General features: G+C 35.7%; 2 protein-coding genes, 1 long non-coding RNA gene and 1 pseudogene across 4 annotated transcripts; 2 read left to right on the top strand and 2 right to left on the bottom strand.

Moving 5' to 3' along the window:
* The first annotated feature begins 4,385 nt into the window (after nucleotides 1-4,385).
* Nucleotides 4,386-13,416, top strand: LOC104722908 (uncharacterized). 2 transcript variants are annotated; one of them, XM_087505970.1, is made up of 15 exons: nucleotides 4,386-6,404; nucleotides 8,336-8,401; nucleotides 8,872-9,726; nucleotides 9,842-10,207; nucleotides 10,286-10,390; nucleotides 10,484-10,558; nucleotides 10,652-10,726; nucleotides 10,820-10,912; nucleotides 10,999-11,238; nucleotides 11,316-11,474; nucleotides 11,567-11,833; nucleotides 11,947-12,233; nucleotides 12,321-12,399; nucleotides 12,540-12,936; nucleotides 13,026-13,416. In XM_087505970.1, the coding sequence occupies exons 4-15, from the start codon at nucleotides 10,010-10,012 to the stop codon at nucleotides 13,298-13,300; spliced, it is 2,250 nt and encodes a 749-aa protein (XP_087362096.1). In that variant the 5' UTR covers nucleotides 4,386-6,404; nucleotides 8,336-8,401; nucleotides 8,872-9,726; nucleotides 9,842-10,009; the 3' UTR covers nucleotides 13,301-13,416. The 2 variants fall into 2 exon arrangements, with proteins under 2 accessions (XP_087362096.1, XP_087362097.1); XM_087505971.1 differs by lacking the exon at nucleotides 4,386-6,404 and adding an exon at nucleotides 7,536-7,859.
* On the bottom strand, nucleotides 5,665-7,301 carry LOC104722902 (uncharacterized). The gene is made up of 2 exons (XR_757259.3): nucleotides 7,161-7,301; nucleotides 5,665-6,826 (listed from the first exon to the last, which is right to left on the bottom strand). It is a non-coding gene; the product is annotated as an uncharacterized LOC104722902 (long non-coding RNA).
* On the top strand, nucleotides 9,094-9,979 carry LOC147919179 (uncharacterized). Its single transcript, XM_087503880.1, has 2 exons — nucleotides 9,094-9,726; nucleotides 9,842-9,979. The coding sequence occupies exons 1-2, from the start codon at nucleotides 9,094-9,096 to the stop codon at nucleotides 9,977-9,979; spliced, it is 771 nt and encodes a 256-aa protein (XP_087360006.1).
* Nucleotides 13,417-14,506: 1,090 nt separating the features above from the next.
* Nucleotides 14,507-16,162, bottom strand: LOC147919178 (uncharacterized; annotated as a pseudogene).
* Between the last annotated feature and the right edge of the window lie 1,434 nt (nucleotides 16,163-17,596).

Here is a 17,596-nt window from a genome sequence, read left to right as displayed (position 1 = left end):
ACTTGAACTTGTTAATGCTTACTTGATTTGCTGAATTCAAACGAGATCAGTTTAGGGTCAAGAAAAATCCATTGCATAGATTGGTAACCGTGCGAGACTAAGTTAGCTTTTTAATCGTGATTTGAGTTCGAGAACGATGTTTAACGCATTCCCTGCTAAAGTATGTATTTATTATCATAATTCACTAACAATTCCTGGTTCCTAATGCCTTTTACTTACTAAATACAATTACTTGCATCTATTATGGTTTTTGTTAGTCACAAAAATTTATAACTTCTCTTTGTCTTAGCTTTACTTATTCTTCATTATCTCATAATGTATTGCTTGGTATTTGAGGGTACGATCCTAAAGTGTTACAACAATATATCATTCGATTATTGTAAAGAACACATTAGATTTTAATTGACCTTTGATCAGTTTGCTGGAATGCCTCATTTTGAACAAACATTTGGTTCATCGACTGCAACAGATCCTCCATGGTAACCCTTAGACGGATCTAGATATCCGCCAGATCTGGATATTTACTCCATGGGAGCAACCATTGTTGGAGAAGGTGGGGGAAACTGAGGAACACTAGGAACATAAGGAGGAATTCCTAGTGCAGCTGGAACACCTCACCATCTGAATGAGGATTTCTTAGTCACCTCACCTCATCTTCATAATAATAACAAAAGAAATAAATAATTTTCAGAATTAAGCATTGAAGTAACTTAATTCTTTTTTTTATTTCTAATATAATAATTAAAACTGTATAATCAATACAATAAAAACAGATGTGTTTTTCTACAAATACAAAGCTGACACATCAACCTTTTAGTTGAATGAGGAGTTGACACATCAGTTAAAATGGGTAACCAATAAAATTATAACAATGAATACACGTCATTGTTTTATTTGACAAGGTGAACACATCGATTTCTTCTTCTTCTTTTCTATGTCAATTTCTTCTTCTATCTGTCGATCGATTCCTTCTTTTCTTCGTTTGTACTGATCTATGAGAAGCCACGATTGATCCATAGCCTAGGGAAAGAAGATTTCTCAGAGGTTTTTGGAACTCAATGACTCGGGTGGAGGACAATCTGAAGAATGTCGATTGGAGATGGTTTGATTGAGAAGCTTCGAGAGATGGATGTGAACAAGGACCGGATTCGATTTGACAAAGCTATCGAGGTTTGAATTTTGAATGTTTTCTTGATCTTTGGTATTTGGCTGAATCTGGGATAATTGTGAGATTGAAATTGTGGGTTTTGATTCTACGAAGCTATCTTTGGTGTTTAGCTGATTTTTTGTAGGTTGGAGATAGGTTGTTGCTGGGTACATTAATCTCCGTGTGAAAGTACCATAACCTGTTGCTTTAGTTTGGTTTGGAGGCTGTTTGAGAATCTCCTTATCACATACCCCTATTCAGATTTGACTTTTGTTTTCTATGGCTCCTTATCATTTTCCACTGAACGATTGAGATGAAAGTATAGTTAATCTATTACATCATACATGATTCTAAGAGAATTCTCTGCAATTTTTTTATGTTATGTTTCTGTTGTTAAAAAAAAAAAAAGAATAGAGAGACCTTTTTGGAGTTGTTCCGGTTTATAAATCTGGTAATTTTATTCTTTGACATTGAGTCAATGTCATTATTGTGCAGTTACCAGTGGAGAGGATGTTGTAATCTCGGCTGGTTCCTAATATCTTTGATCATTGTTTTTCATATGTTTCTCTCATGATGTTCATCTGTTCATTTAAGAATAATAACCTGATGATTTGTGGAGTGTGGTATCAGAGCCGAACCCAGACGAGTGTGGAGTCAAGTGGACTCACACCGTCGGGGGTGACGGTCTTGGTGCGCAACAAGGACATTGAGATCTGTTAGTGGAGGTGAATTGTGACACCCTGGTTTGCGGAAAGGTTTAAAATAATTGATTTGGCCACCTATTTCATCAAAGTACACTTATCTTTTCTGTCAAAGGTCCTGAGAGAACTCCACAGTTAAGCGTGCTTATGCTGGAATAGTCTCAGGATGGGTGATCTTTCGGGAAGTGATTGTCGGAACTGTGCGAGTTAGGTACTGTAACAAGTCTTTAAAGCCTTCCGAGGACGTAGCAAACCGGCCGTCGGATATGGATGGGCTCATAGGCCTAGTGAGAGGATGTGATGCCCATTAAGAAAGGTGGGCCATGGACTGGAATTGGACATGAAGCCCACTAAGAGGTGGCGGTGGGGGCATTACATGTGGTATCAGAGCCAAACCCAGACGAGTGTGGAGTTGAGTGGGCTCACACCATTGAGGGTGACAGTCTTTGTGCGCAACGAGGACGTTACGATCTGATAGTGGGGATGAATTGTGACACCCCGGTTTCAGAGACTTGCGAAGAGGTTTAAAAGAATTGATTTGGCCACCTATGTCACCAAAGTGCACTTATCTTTTCGGTCAAGGGTCCTGAGAGAACTCCAGAGTTAAGCGTGCTTGAGCTGGAGTAGTCTTAGGATGGGTGACCTTCCGGGAAGTGGCTGTCGGAACTTTGTGAGTGAGGACAAAACACAAGGAAAGATCATGTGGTGATTTGTCGGGACGGTAACAAGTCTTTAAAGCCTCCCGGACGTAGCAAACCGGCCGTCGGATATTTATGTGCTTATCGGCCTAGTAAGAGGACGTGGGACCCACTAAGAAGTGGCGGTCGGGGCGTTACAGTTTGTTTCTTCTGTATTGTTGATTGGTTTTCTTACATATGATGATAAGTAGAAAATTATTTATTTTTAGGTCACATGGCTTTCAAAAGAATATTTTAATTAGTGATGGAAATGATTTGGCTTTATCATTGAGATATAAGATTAAAGGCATGCCAAATAATAGTCTTTATCTCTTGACGATGTTTACACAGCCTATTAGAGCTAATCTCATAATCTTAGTGTACTTTTTTTTTGGTGGAAATAATCGTAGTGTGCTTAGAGTAAAGTTTGGTATCAGTTTTGTTCCTAATTATTACTTAACTTGCATAATATTGCATTAGACAACTGCTGTGGATGTAGTTGGTTATTCAAATCATGGGAACTGTATCATATGAAATAAAATATATTCAAAAATTTAATTTATGAAATCAAAACCTCAAGTATCATATGTTGATGCAAATAATAATAGCAAAAAAAAAGATATCAAAAATTTAATTAATTATAATACTTGATTCTTAACAGCATTTATTAATTTATGAAATAAAAAATATATAAGAAATATAATATAAAAATAATAATGAAAACCAAACCCGCAGGTGATGATATGATCAAATATATATACACCCTAGATGATTGAAGCAATTAAAAAAGAGAAATACCCTTAAATAGCACACATCTAAGTTTTTCTTCCAAAATTAGCACACATACTATATTATTCCAAAAGTAGCATTATTATATTTATTTATAATCTTTTACCATTTAAAATTAATTAAAAAAATAAGATAGAGGAGAATCTAATATATCAATAATTTCTCGCCGTCGTCGTGTTCTCGTCGGAACCCAGTTCTACCATCGCTTGCTCCATCATCGATTAACCAATTTTACGCATCTAGGTGAGCCACAGTTCAATATTCATCATTACTTTCCTAAATCTTTGATTTTTCTGTTTACTCTGAACTTGGTTTGATTAGTTTGTGAATCAAATTAAGGATCTGCAATTCTAGCTTAATTCGTTAAACAAAGAAGAAATCGGAACAGAACCTAGTTTAGAAATGTTTCTAAGCTTTTGATGGAATTAGACTGAACATAGACTCTCAATTGTGTTGTATTTGGGTCTGATTGCAATGTGAATCGTTCTGCTTTAGAAGATGTGGTTCATGATTTGTAGGAGAGTGTCTCTAAGGGGCTTGATGGTGAGAGATTTAGATGGTTTGTTGGTTCAATATGACTTCGAAATAAGGAATTCTTTCTAGGCTATAGACAAGCATCTACGCATCTCTTGAGCATCATGGAGTTAAGATGGTCTTGCTTTTTTGGTGTTACCTCTCTCTTTATCTTTTAGCTTACCAGTGATTGTATATGATTTTGATTTTTCATGTAGGTTTTGTCTCACTCATCGTTGGTTAATAACTTTATTTTCTGAAATTCACTTCAGATTTCTTCAAAAAGATAAGACGAAATTATGAGTGGAGCTGTACTTGTTGTTGTTGCTTCTGCTGTTGGCAACTTGTTAAAACGGTGGGATAACACCACAATTGCATGTGATTGATTTTGGTTGTTTATGTTCCAAAACCGTAATTATGCTTATAAAAATGTACGACCATGATAGAAATGATTTTGATGGGTATTTGATATGATTCACATATTCTGCTTCATCCTTATAGCTTATCTCTTTTGTTTTTGTATTGTGGATTTTTAAAGCTTTCTTTGGAATTTTGCAGGAGATGTGTTGTACATAAAAAAAGAGTTTCATTTGGAGAGTAATCCATCAGTGCAAGGTCTAATTGTGGTGATGTCACTTGTTTTGCCAAAAACATCTAGTGGAGTTGATGGAATTGGAGTAACAGATGTGTGAGAAAAGCTCCATTACTGTGTGAAAGACAGAGAAATGTGAGTAATGGTGGTGGTGATGGAGGAAAGACAGATAGGTTCTTCAAACTGCAGAAGATGAAAGTGCCAGTCACTGCAGAACGTTATGAAGCTAATGAGCAAGTTTATCCTAAAATTTGTTTCTAGTTATCACTCTTTTTAGAATTTATGAATATTTAGAAAAATCTTCCTAAAATTCAAGAATGTCTTCCTAAATATTAAGAAATTTTTCTTTAACATTATGAAATCCTTCTTTTCTGAAAAAAAAGTTTTTGAGTCGTTTAAGAGTTTTAAACCCATTGTGTTTGTGATATTGGTGGTAATGGAAGTAGAACAAGGTTCTTTTCAAGAAAGAGAGAGATAAGAGAACTTTATCAAAAGTAATGTCCATTTGGATGATGTTTCTTTTTTCAAATAATTTAAACTTAATGCTATATTTTTCACCATAAAACTTGTTACTCACTCTGTTTATATAAGATTTATAGTTTTATTATCATTTATGAACATTTAGGAAGGACTCATTCCTTGAAATTTAGGAATGACTTTTTAAAGTATAGGAAGACCTTCCTAAAAGTTGGACTTGAAAACACATTTTTGCATACTATAATGTTTACCTTTCTTGCATATAGATATTTATTGCTATATTTTCACTTAATGAAAAGTTTGGCTTATTAGTTACGCGCTCTATTTACAAATACTAAAGGAACACGAGATCGAGTTCTTGTAAGCGGTTGTAGCCGGTTATTTGAATTTTAATCCTTTTTTTTTCATGAAGGTTTTCTTGAATTGAAAAGAGACCTTCATGAATATTATTGAATCTTTCCTAAAACATTTGTTTATATGACAGATATATGAGTTAATGTTATTGAATCCACCCTGAATATAATTGAGTCATTTCTTAATTCTTTTCAACCATTATGAAATTTATTTAGAAAACACTTTAAATATGTAATTTTCATATAATCTTATGAGACATTATTTTCATGAAGACTATCCTGAAATGCAAGGAATCATTCACAAATATTATTGAATCCTTCTTAAATTTTTAAAACAAAGTGTTTTTTACTTAGGGATAACACAGTACAGTAGGGATTCTGATTTATTGTGAGAAGATGATAATGACTTCATCATTTATAAAGTAATTCAATTTTTGTTTGTTTATCCACTAATAAAGTTTGATGCTAGAAAGACAAAACAAGCAAACAGGAAAGATTGATCTGATGAAGAAGAAACATGACAACTGTTCCGGTTTTATCCCCTGATCGAGGAGCTGCTTGAGAAACTCCTGAAAGGCGATCTATCTAAAAGCAACAATCTATGTATGAACCAGTCAAGTCATAAGGAGGAGAGTGAACCAAAAACAGGATCAGTAAGGAAGAGTTCTGCTCCCGCAGCGGTTCCAGAGCGAAAAGCCACCCCTCATTCTATGAGATCAAGAAGAATTGCAACATGGGGGCGTCCTCAGACTTCTGACGATTGATACTCCAGTGACTCAGTGTTGAAAATTGCTTCTACGGACTTCAAGAAGCTGGGGCAACACATCTTTGTATTCATTATTGGTGGGGCAACTCGATCCGAGCTCCGAGTTTGCCACAAGTTGACAAGCACTTTGAGGAGAGAAGTGGTATTAGCCTCCACTAGTTTCGACAATCCCCCACAGTACATCACGAAGCTGAAATTGCTGTCGGAAAAAGACATAGAAGGGGCTCCTACTCAGCCCTTCAAACCACAATACTGGTGAATTTGACACGGCTTGCGTCTCAAAATGTTTTTAGTTGAAGAAAAAAAAAAGCTAATATTGTTGCAATTGAAAGAAGAGTGGATAAGCAAACCAGCATACACTTTTGTCCAGAGACAAGACTTGGGATCAGGTGAGTAGATACGTTAAAAGCCTCACCCTTGTGTTTACTGATGTCTAGATTTTTTATGAAGGTCTTCCTAAGGTTCATCATGAATTCTAAACTTTTATGAATGTCATCCTGAAATTCAAGAAATCTTTCATGAATTTCACATGATTCTTCTTGAATTTTCTTGAGATTAAAGAGAACATATAGCAAACTCAATCACAGTTACTGCAACAACAATTAACTTGTCCAGTAGAAACATCTGACACTCTTGTAGTGCAGAAACATTCAATTCCCATCGAGAGTCATCCAACCATCTTTAGTAGAATCCATCTTATTATAACAGTGTTGAATCTTCAATGTCGATTCAATCTTTATTTGGAGTGTTGAAGTCCCCAAGGGTGGATACATCGAGGACTTGTGTGTTCTCGCACCTCACAATGTGCAAGCTGCAATGAGTGGTGTGAAATAACAAAACCAGAGATTTATTCAATCTTGAGATTACTCTTCGAACTATATTATTAAACATTGCACAATCACATAAGCGTAGAGTCTCAGCTAGTGTTACTTATCTTCGATCTAAGATACTGAAATTAGTTCATAGAGAGTTGTTGTGAAAAGCAGAAATTATCAAAACTAACCACTAATACGCATGTCTCAACACACTCCTTAAAAATTAACAAATATGATGTTCCAGGTCTCAACATTTCTAAAGTCAACAAATCCAACAAGGCCTAGTCTACACTCATCACTCAAGCAAGAACCAATATGATTCCAACTCACCATCACGTTCTTCTTATAATCGAATCTGACTGTGATCCCTACCATCAATCGCTCCACATCGGTGATATCAACCCAAAAAATTCTCCACTGGATAATAACTCTCGATCCTTGGCCCACCGAGAATCATTGGGTTCTCCGTCACATCGAGAACGACGACGCAAGATCGGAGATGGAGCTTGGCGGTCAAATAGGTGCTGTAACGGAAAACGACACCGCAGATGGAGGAAGACGATGACTAGTGACGATTGCAAGCGTCGATGGTTGACTGATTGCAGAAGAATCATAGTTGATACCATCGCCGGCGGCGCCGAGATTGGTAACAGAAAGAATTAGAGAATCGTCGGAAAGTTGAATTAATATTTTTATGGGCAATTGTCATGGATACCATCATTTTTAGTTTTTGGGTCAAAAATACCACAAGGCCCAATAATTTCCATTTCTAACATTTCTAATTAAAACGTCTGACGAAAATACCCTCACATTCCTCAAACCCTCGTTCGCGTCTCCTCTCTCTTGAGACGAAAAGACTGATCATCAGACTCTCGTCGCCGGCATATCTCGCCGGCATATATCGCCATCTCGAGTCGCCGTTTCATCGAAATCGACTTCTTCTTCATCTCCTTCCGTCACCTCATTCCAAAAAGGATCTGATACGGTGGTTACCGGAGGCTCGCCGCTTTACCGACCTATCTCCTCGCTGTATGTCGTCGCTGTTGTTCTTTTTGATCTAACCACCATTATCTCAACATATTTCGATTTGCGGTTCTTTTTTGCTATGTTTATGTGTGTTTAATTTTGATTTTTTTTAAACCTAAATCAATTAGATGCAAGTTTGATAGGGTTGTGTGATTATGTGTGATTATGTGTTTGATTTCGTGTAAATCGATAGGGTTAGTGATCAAAGCAATCGAATTTCAAATCAGATTATATTTCTTGACTTTATTTATGTCTAATTTTGATTTTCTTAAACCCTAAATCAATTCGATGGGAAATTAAGTTAGATTCTTGTGGGTTATAATTCAATTCTTGTTGTTTTTGAGTTTTTGTTGTAGATTATTTCAGTTTTCGGGTCTAAGATTATATTCAACAGTTACCTCACTAGATTAATCTAGATTAATTGTGATCTTTTGTTCCTATTTCACTTTGTTCTTATCTGTTTCCGTTTTGTGTAATAGGCTTCTCCTATATACTTGGGTGGAAGACAAGTATAGATTGAGGAAGGAAGTCCAAATCCAGAGCAAGTAAGTCTTCCTTTGAAGAAATTGTGTGATTTATGTGTGATATTATGTGTTTTGCAGCTTCCGGTAACCCTATTCATCTCATTAGTGATAAAGCAATTGAATTTTAAGTTGGTTTGTTGACAAGTTTACTCACATTCCCTCCATGGTTACTCCATTACTGCTTTCTCATATTTTTCGATCCCTTTAGCATAGTTAGGTTTGGTATACGGTTTCTAATTGCTAGAGTTTCAGTGATTACTGAATGCATATGAATCCGTTTAGTGAAAGCATAATTTAGTCAGATGGCTAGTTTTTTTTAAAAAATTCATGAAAGCATCTATATAATTTAGGATCACTTTCCTGATATGATATGCGTTTCATCTTTACAGTCAGATGCTAGTTTTTTTTAAAGTTCATGAAAGCATCTATATAATTTAGGATCACTTTCCTGATATGATATGCGTTTCTTCTCTTTCTTTTATATGTTGCAGGATATGGGTGATTCTTTCCCTATAGATATAAAGCTTCCTGAACTTTGTTTCAACATTGGAGAGGAACCAAGATCAGATGTGAAGATAAACCAGTTTCCAAACTACGATGCTGTCATACAAGTAAAAAGCATCCTCTCAGTTGCGGAGTATGAGAGGATCAAGAATTCGTTCCTGGGACCTATTTTGAAGGTTATCAACAGAGGACTGATGATGTCTGGGAAGATGGTGCACTGTTTTCTGAGCAGGAGTTTAAAGGTATCAAAGGATAATGAACTATGGATGCATTTTGGAGGACAACCAATGAGATTCTCAATAAGAGAATTTCATATGGTCACTGGATTGAAATGCACTGAATGGGGAGCTAATGAAGATCAACGGCAGAATCGCTATGACTGGGCTAACACTGAAGATGCTCACACATATGAAGATCTTTTGGATATTCTACAAGAAACTAATCCAGAGGCATCAGATGAAAGATTCTCTCTTGCGATGGTGATCCTTATCGAAAGCATCTTCTTTCAGAGGTACAAAGGTAACAAGCTTCCTGCAAAAAACCTTAAGAGAGCTCAGCATCTGGATGTCTTGGCTAATTATCCGTGGGGGAAAGATGCTTATAATATTCTGATTAAGTCAGTAAAGAAGAATGTCAAATTAAATCTGATGAAGCATAAATATGACTTACATGGATATCCGTTGGCACTGCACTTGTGGATTCTAGAGTCTGTTCCTATGTTAAAGTCATCTTTCAGCACATTGAGTGTAATTGAGCGACCATCAGCATATCTCTGTGAAAAATATACACGTACAGTTAATCCATCGATTTCTCAAGTGGAGAACATTGAAACATCAAACCATGTAAGTTATTCTCTTTAATTTAGGACTAAATTGTTTTAAAATATTGAATCGTTTTCAAATATAATCACGATCGTAAGAAGAACTAATATCATTTTCAAATATTGATTGTGTGCAGCTCAAGGTTATTCACATATTACCATCGATACCCGATGATACAGAAGATACAGTCTTCTTGGAAGACACTCCTGATCAAGATTTGAGTATGTTAACAGATGTACTGAACAAGGGATACAAATTGACACTTGAAGACTAGAGAAAAAGAGCATTGGATGTTGGTGCAGTGATGGAAGATATTGCTAGGAATTCTTACCAGTTACGTAACAAGGAGACACTAAAGCCATCCTCTTCTGGAGAGTCACTAATGGAGAAGCTAGATAAACTTTACAACATGGTTACGGATGGGTTCAGAGATATCAATTGCCGGTTATCGAAAATAGAGGAGAGTCTGAGAAATTATAAACCTACCAATACAGACGATCAGGTAAAACATTTTTTTTTTTTTTATCAACTTCCAGCTTCCTCTTTATCAACTGGTAACCGTTTTTGTTTTGTGTTGTAGGAGCAACACCAAGATAGTGGAATGTCTCCAGTTGCCAGTTCTCCAAGCGCTGAACAAAGTACAGATAATGTGACTCAAGTTTCTGACTCTCAGATTCCTATGGAGGTAAGAATTTTTTTTCTTACTTGTAAATTAAATTTTAGGGAAAGTAGTCTTAATTCTGTACTAATGCTTCCTAAAAACGATTTGTATTTGCAGAGTGGTGATGGGATCCATCCGACTAACAATTCTCCCACTGAACAATATACATGTGACTTTCAGATTCCTACGGAGGTAAGAATTTTTTTTCTTACTTGTAAATTAAATTTTAGGGAAAGTAGTCTTAATTATGTACTAATGCTTCCTAAAAACGATTTGTATTTACAGAGTGGTGATGGGATCCGTCCAACTAACAATTCTCCCACTGAACAATATACATCTGAGACTCAGATTCCTAAGGAGGTAAGAATCTGTTTCTTATTTGTTGTTTGAATATTAGGGAAAGTATTCATAATTATGCACTAAAGCTTCCTAAAAAACGAATTATATTTGCAGTGTGGTGATGGGATCCGACCATCTAACAGGTCTACCACTGAACAAAAAACAGTGCATGTGGCTCTGACTTCTGAGACTCAGATTACTAAGGAGGTAAGAATTGGTTTGGTATTTGTATTTTGAATGATAGGGAAAGTATTCTTAATCAATGTACTAAAAGCTTCTAATGTTTTTTTCAGCAATCATTGAATGACTGTGTACAATTGCTGCAAGAAGTTGAAGTTAGGTGTGAGAACAAAGGGAGCAAAGGAATAGTGCGAGCAATTCATGATACAGGAATCAGTGTTTTAATGGACAAATCAAAGAAAGAAGAATTTTTTGGAAAAGAACAAATACTGTTTTTCCATAGAGAGAATGAAGGTGAACTAAATCAGAAAGAGAAGGAAGGTGAACCAAATCCAGAAGTTTTAACTGCTGAGGTAAATTTAATGATTCTTAGAACTTTTTAAAAATATTCTAACACATTATATTGACAAGTGAAATAATTCATCTCTAGTTCTTTACTCCAAGCGAAAACCAAACAGAGAGGTTCACCCAAACCGAAAAGCTCGATTCAGAAGCTCAGATGACCCAGAAGTTTGATTCAGAAGCTCAGATGACCCAGAAGCTCGATTCAGAAGCTCAGATGACCCAGAAACTCGATTCAGCTGTTGATGTAAGTTTTATTATACAACTTTTTCCTGTTATTAATTTTGTAAGAAAGTCTTCTTAAGCTAAAAAAGGTTCTAAAACGTGTTTTGCTTGTAGGGTGATGAGGAGAACCTTCCTCAGGAAGGTGATGATGAAGTGAACCTTCCTCAGGAAGGTGATGATGAAGAGAACCTTCCTCAGGAAGGTGATGATGAAGTGAACCTTCCTCAGGAAGGTGAGAATCTAAATGATGGTCTTGATAAAGAAGAAGATTATGTACCAGAAGGAGTGAGCCCAAATGATGGTGATGATGAAAAAGAAGACAAACAGAATCCACAAGATGAAGGACCATCATTTGATCTTAAATGTTTTAGTTCACCTGAGGTATGTTAATTTAATTCAGTTCTTGTTTGTTTTGTATATATCATTGCTGATTTTTGTAAAAAGTACAAAGACGACATTCATAAACACGTTTCTTTGTTACATCTTGATTTCAGGAAAAAAAGAGAAAGCTGGATAAGAAAGATAAATTTGTTATTCCAAGAAAGAAGCAAAAAGTTGATGGTGATGGTGAGAAGCAAAAAGATGATGGTGAAGGTGAGAAGCATGTTCCAAGGCAAAGCAATCGGCTCACAACTCCATCATTTTCAACCATTACTCCATATAAAGCACCAAGAAACCCTGCCACATCTGCTATTCATCCAATGTTCAACCCTTTCCTGTCTCCATCTTTCAATGATATTGAAGAATTAAATTCTTGGAAGAGCTCAAATATCAGAACAGGGTTAGTGTGACGTTTTAACAATTCTTGTCAACTTTAAAAATTAAGTTTTTATCAAAGTATAAGAGAATGTTTTTTTGATAATTCCAGGGTAATAACGGATACAGAACCATTAACCTCACATTGGATACATTTGCTGGGAAGACCAGAGAAGAAATTGCAAGAAACGGTACTGCTCACAAAATTTGTTTCAGTTTCTTTTGTGTTGGGTGGTTTCATGAATCTTATCCTGAATGTCAGATTATTAAATATTATCGTGTCTATTTCTCCTAATATACTAAAAGTCTTTTTCTTTCTTTTTTAATGTAGCATATTGATGCAGCTTTGGGATTACTTTGGTTGAGAAGAAACAAGGATCCCATTTATTTTCACAACAAGAGACTTCCAAAATCAACCTTTGTGAAGCCAGACTTCTTTTCAAATTTGAAAGCTGGATACTTCAGTTTCAAGGAGGATAAGTTTAAATCACAACACGTGTTTCCAAAAGAAGTCACTGATATTGTGAGTGGGAAGTTGCCTTCGGTTTGTCATCCTACTGAGAAGTGGCAGGATCTCGAGGGAGTTTATGGTATTGCCTATAACTCTAAATACAAACAGTACATTGGTATGGAAATAAGCTTCAAGTCCAGGAAGATTACTGTTTTTGATTGTCGAACTCATGAGAGTAAAGGTGACTTGGTGGAAACTCATGTTAAGCCAATTGCAGGTAAGAACTTATTTGATTATGATAATTTGATTATGATGTGAATTTTATGCTTGTGATATATTACTGATAACTATTTGTGTGTATTGCAGAGATGATACCTTATCTCTTACGCACTGAAAGAAACAGAGGAACAGTTGATCTGTCTCCATTTAAAGTCTTATGCCCTAAGAAGTTCTTTCGTCGCATTAAGAGTGAAGCAAACTGTGGATTATTCATCCTCAAAATGGTGAAATGCCACTCAATGGGCGTAGAAGAGATGATGAGTAAGCTTCAAGAAGAGGTTTCAGAAGATATTAGAGCCAAGTTATGTTTTGATATCTATCATGATATAATTCTTAAGAAGATTGAGATGTTTAGAGGTTGATTTTTTGTTTTCAGATGGTAGACTTTTCTTTGGATTTATAAGTTTACAATGGATTTATTCGAATCATATGTTGTGTGTTTTGGAATTTTGATTTAAATGTTAAAATACTTAGTAAATGGTGTGTTTTGTGAAACTTTTCTTATTTTAGATGGTCTTTGTACAAATTAGGGAAAGAATGAAAAGTTATTTAGGAAGGGTTTATAGAAAATCAGGATGACTTTCCTCAAAAAAATAAAAAATAAGGATGGCATTCCTTAAATGCACACCCAGGAGGTTCAAACCCGCGACATCGAGAGTTTACAATGGGGAGAGTAACCAGTAGGCCAAAGCCTGTTATTCGGTAATTAGTAATAAACTTTATTATATATGGTGAAACACTTAGGATAACATTTAGGAAGGGATTACAAAAAATAAGGATGGCATTCCTTAAATGCGCACCTAGGAGGTTCGAACCCGCGACATCGAGAGTTTACAAGGGGGAGAGTAACCAGTAGGCCAAAGCCTGTAATTCGGTAATTAGTAATAAGCTTTATTATATATGGTGAAACACTTAGGATGACATTTAGGAAAGGATTACGAAAAATAAGGATGGCATTCCTTAAATGCGCATCCAGGAGGTTCGAACCCGCGACATCGAGAGTTTACAAGGGGGAGAGTAACCAGTAGGCCAAAGCCTGTTATTCGGTAATTAGTAATAAGCTTTATTATATATGATGAAATATATAGGCTATTTATTTTAGGAAGACTATTTTGTTATTTAGGATAGCATTTAATTTAAGAAATAATGATGCAAAAATGGATTCACAACCTATAAAAACACACAAAAACAAGAATGTGTGTTAAAAAAACTGAAAGCTTTCATAAATAATAACATAAAGGAAAGACAAATTATATCTACTAAAAAACTTAATTATATTTAGGAAGGAGTTTCTGAAATTCAGGATGACCTTCCTTCACAATATAAAAGTATGTTGTCTTAATGTTTCACATAACAGAATGACTACCCAATCAAATGAAAACTATAAATTGAAATTAAAGAATAGAATACTGTAAAGTATGAAACACATCATCCTATTTGTATCATCCTCTACAACACCTACAAAAAAAAAATGAAAAATGTTAAAATACATATCCCAAAAATGTCACAGATTCAACATATAGCTTTGTTGTATGAAATTTATAACTAACCGATAATCATATGGGAAGTCAGCATGTACTCTTATTGTGTCCTGCTGTGCCACATCTACCGCACTTGTGACTCTGAGACTTTGAACCTGGCACCCCAAATTCTCCAACAGATCGCTTTCTTTTTTTTGGTGGTCTCCCACTGTTTGGCTTACTAAATGGAGGTGCACAAAAGAATTATTCTATAGAATCAGGGAAAATCCAATCTTTTATATCTCCATTCGGGTGTATGCTTTCAGCATATACTTTAGCCCATGTCTCAGTCAAGTAGCAAACATGAACAAACTTATTTTCATCCCTATTTGAACGCTTCGCAGCAGCAATGGCATGAATGCACGGAATTTTGTCGATGTCAAAAACACAGCAACTGCAATGCATGTTTTTCAAGTGAACAATAAACTTATTAATGTTGTCCTTCACCTCAAACTCGTCTTCATCAACTTGGAAAACGTCAAGTTTCATTGCATCTGAGAACCTTGATACCAACTTGTTCACTACTTGCGGCGTGACAAGCTTGTCATGTTTAGCAGCCTTTTCACGTCTCTCATGAAACCACGAAGTCAAAGTTAACCTGATTGTCTCAAGGAGAGAAAGAACTGGCAACTCTCTTGGTTCTTTCAACATCGAATTAAATGATTCAGCAATGTTTGTTGTCATAATATTGTAACGATTAGAAGGAGCATAGGAACGAGCCCATTTTCTGAAATCAGCCTTTTGTAAATACTCAGCCAACTTAGGATTTGCATCTTGAATCTGGATGAATATTTTAGCAAACTCTTCACGAGTATAAGCAATGGCTGCAGATTCAACAAGTGGCAAATATAATTGACCCTTGAAACTTACTTTGATGTTGTTTCCAAGGTGGTATTTGCAGATTCCATGATGTGATGCTGGATACAACTCTGTAAGTGCTTTTGCAATGGACGATGCACGATCAGAGACAAACACCAAATCTGGGGCATCAGGTATGATAGTACGGAGACACCTAAAAAACCAATTCCAAGATTTATCATTTTCTGAATCAACAATAGCAAAGCCTATCGGGTATAGGTGATGATCTCCATCTTGTGCTGTAGCTACTCATAAAGTTCCTTTAAATTTCCCCTTCAAGAAGGTACCATCTACTGCAATCACTCTTCTCAGCAAATCAAAACCTCTTATCGATGGACCGAATGCAATGAACACATATTTGAATTTAGTACCAGAATCCATCTCAAGATAAATAACTGATCCTGGATTTCTTTCCTTAGCCATGAACAACCATTTTGCTATGTTGTGGTAACTGTCCTCAGGAGTTCCTCTAACCAAAATCTGAGCTGCCTCTTTTGCTCTCCAAGCTTTTTTGTATTGTATATGAACACCATGATCTAATCTAACTCTCTCAATTATCTGTTTTGGCTTGAGTCCAGCCTTCTTTTCTGCAAAATGACTGCAAATAAAAGAACCAAGGAGTTTTGCAGTGGCTTGCCTATGGTTCGCATTCCTGTACGCTGTATCACAATTGTGTTCTCCCATATACTTAATCACTACAAAGAAATCAGATGACTTGAGCTTCGTTGCACGCATCTTCCAGTTGCATCTAGGGTCGACACAACCCAATATCAATCTTGTTCTGTCTGACCACAAAGATCTGAACTCAAACTTGAACTCAAGTGCAAACAGCCGCATCTTCATCATCAACTCTACTTTGTTTTTGAAATATTTCCCCTCATGTATATAATCAGTCCCTTGAGTGTGATGTGAAAAACCTCTAGGAATACCATCATAAATCACTTTTTCAGCAGTTGAACAGGTATCACAATGTGATTCAGAAACTGTGGCGCCACTTCCACTTGGTTCATGAAACTCCTACATATAAAATGTAAACATTAGGGGATATCTGATAAAGACTTTAGGACGACTTTCCTAACATATAGATATCAGACTTGATTTCATCATATCCTTCTTAATGCACAAAGAAAGATTCTAATATATATGACTCTATTCTTCACAGCAAGCACCTATTACAAAAAGCACATATGTATTCTATCATTTGTAAGACATTGTTTTTTGAGTAAAAAAATAGAGCCAAGTTTACCTTGGTTAGATAATGAACTGGTGCAACAGATATATCACTATTTGAAAACTGAAAACCTTGAATGCATCGGTTGTTCTCTAAAGTAGCTGACAGAGTATTACTTTCAACATTCCCAGAATCAATAGGCAACTACATAAAAAAACAAAAAAAAACATCATATATAAGAAAGACATACTAATGCAGTAAGAAAACTACAGTGTATTCACTTACAGTCACACATAAACGATTCAACTCAGGGTCATCTTGAAACTTCCTGAAAAATATATATACTTGACGATCATTTCGCAAATACATTGGTGGAGAATCTTCTACCATCAAATTCATCCTTGAAGAAAGCCTATAGCTAAGTTTGATATCATTCACTAAACAATCAAGTCCAAAATCTTCAATTACCATCTCAGCTAAAACCTTATATGTGATATTCTCATCTACTTCACTAAGAGATCCTCCTTTTTTTAGAATCAATTGTAAAATCCCATACTCCTCTATGGTTTTGTTTCCACTCCCCACAAACAGAGTATAACTCAATCATAGTCACTAATCAGTTAGAGATCACCTTGTGATTGAGGCTAGATCTCAATATGAATCGAGAGGAACCACTACCAAATTGAAATTGCGAATCGAGAGGAACCACTATCAAATTAAGCAGGATCGATCACTAAACTGACATCGGAGCTAGACAAAGTTGACAGATATCGCCGGAAATGATGGGACACAACGACGGAGCTAATCGTTACCGGAAGATCTCGTCGGAGAAGTTGGTGCCATCGTATCTCGTGGAAGAAATAATTTGAGTTTATAAAATCTTAACACAATTTGGGTTTATAAAATGCAAGGATAAAAGAGTCATTATATTTATTAATGAATGGTATTGATGGAAAAATAAGGAATGTGTGGTATTTGAGGGAAAAAACTATTTGAGTGGCATTTTAGGGCATTTCTCTATTTTTAATGTTTTAATATTTAATTAGAGCTTGTGTGCTAATTTTGGAAAATAAAAAAATGTGTGCTAAAATGTGAGAAGGAAGGTGAAC

Source organism: Camelina sativa, chromosome 20 (assembly GCF_030686135.1).
Source record: "Camelina sativa cultivar CO46 ecotype springtype chromosome 20, ASM3068613v1".
Taxonomy (NCBI): Eukaryota; Viridiplantae; Streptophyta; class Magnoliopsida; order Brassicales; family Brassicaceae; genus Camelina; species Camelina sativa.
This window is presented reverse-complemented; position numbering and strand designations above follow the sequence as displayed.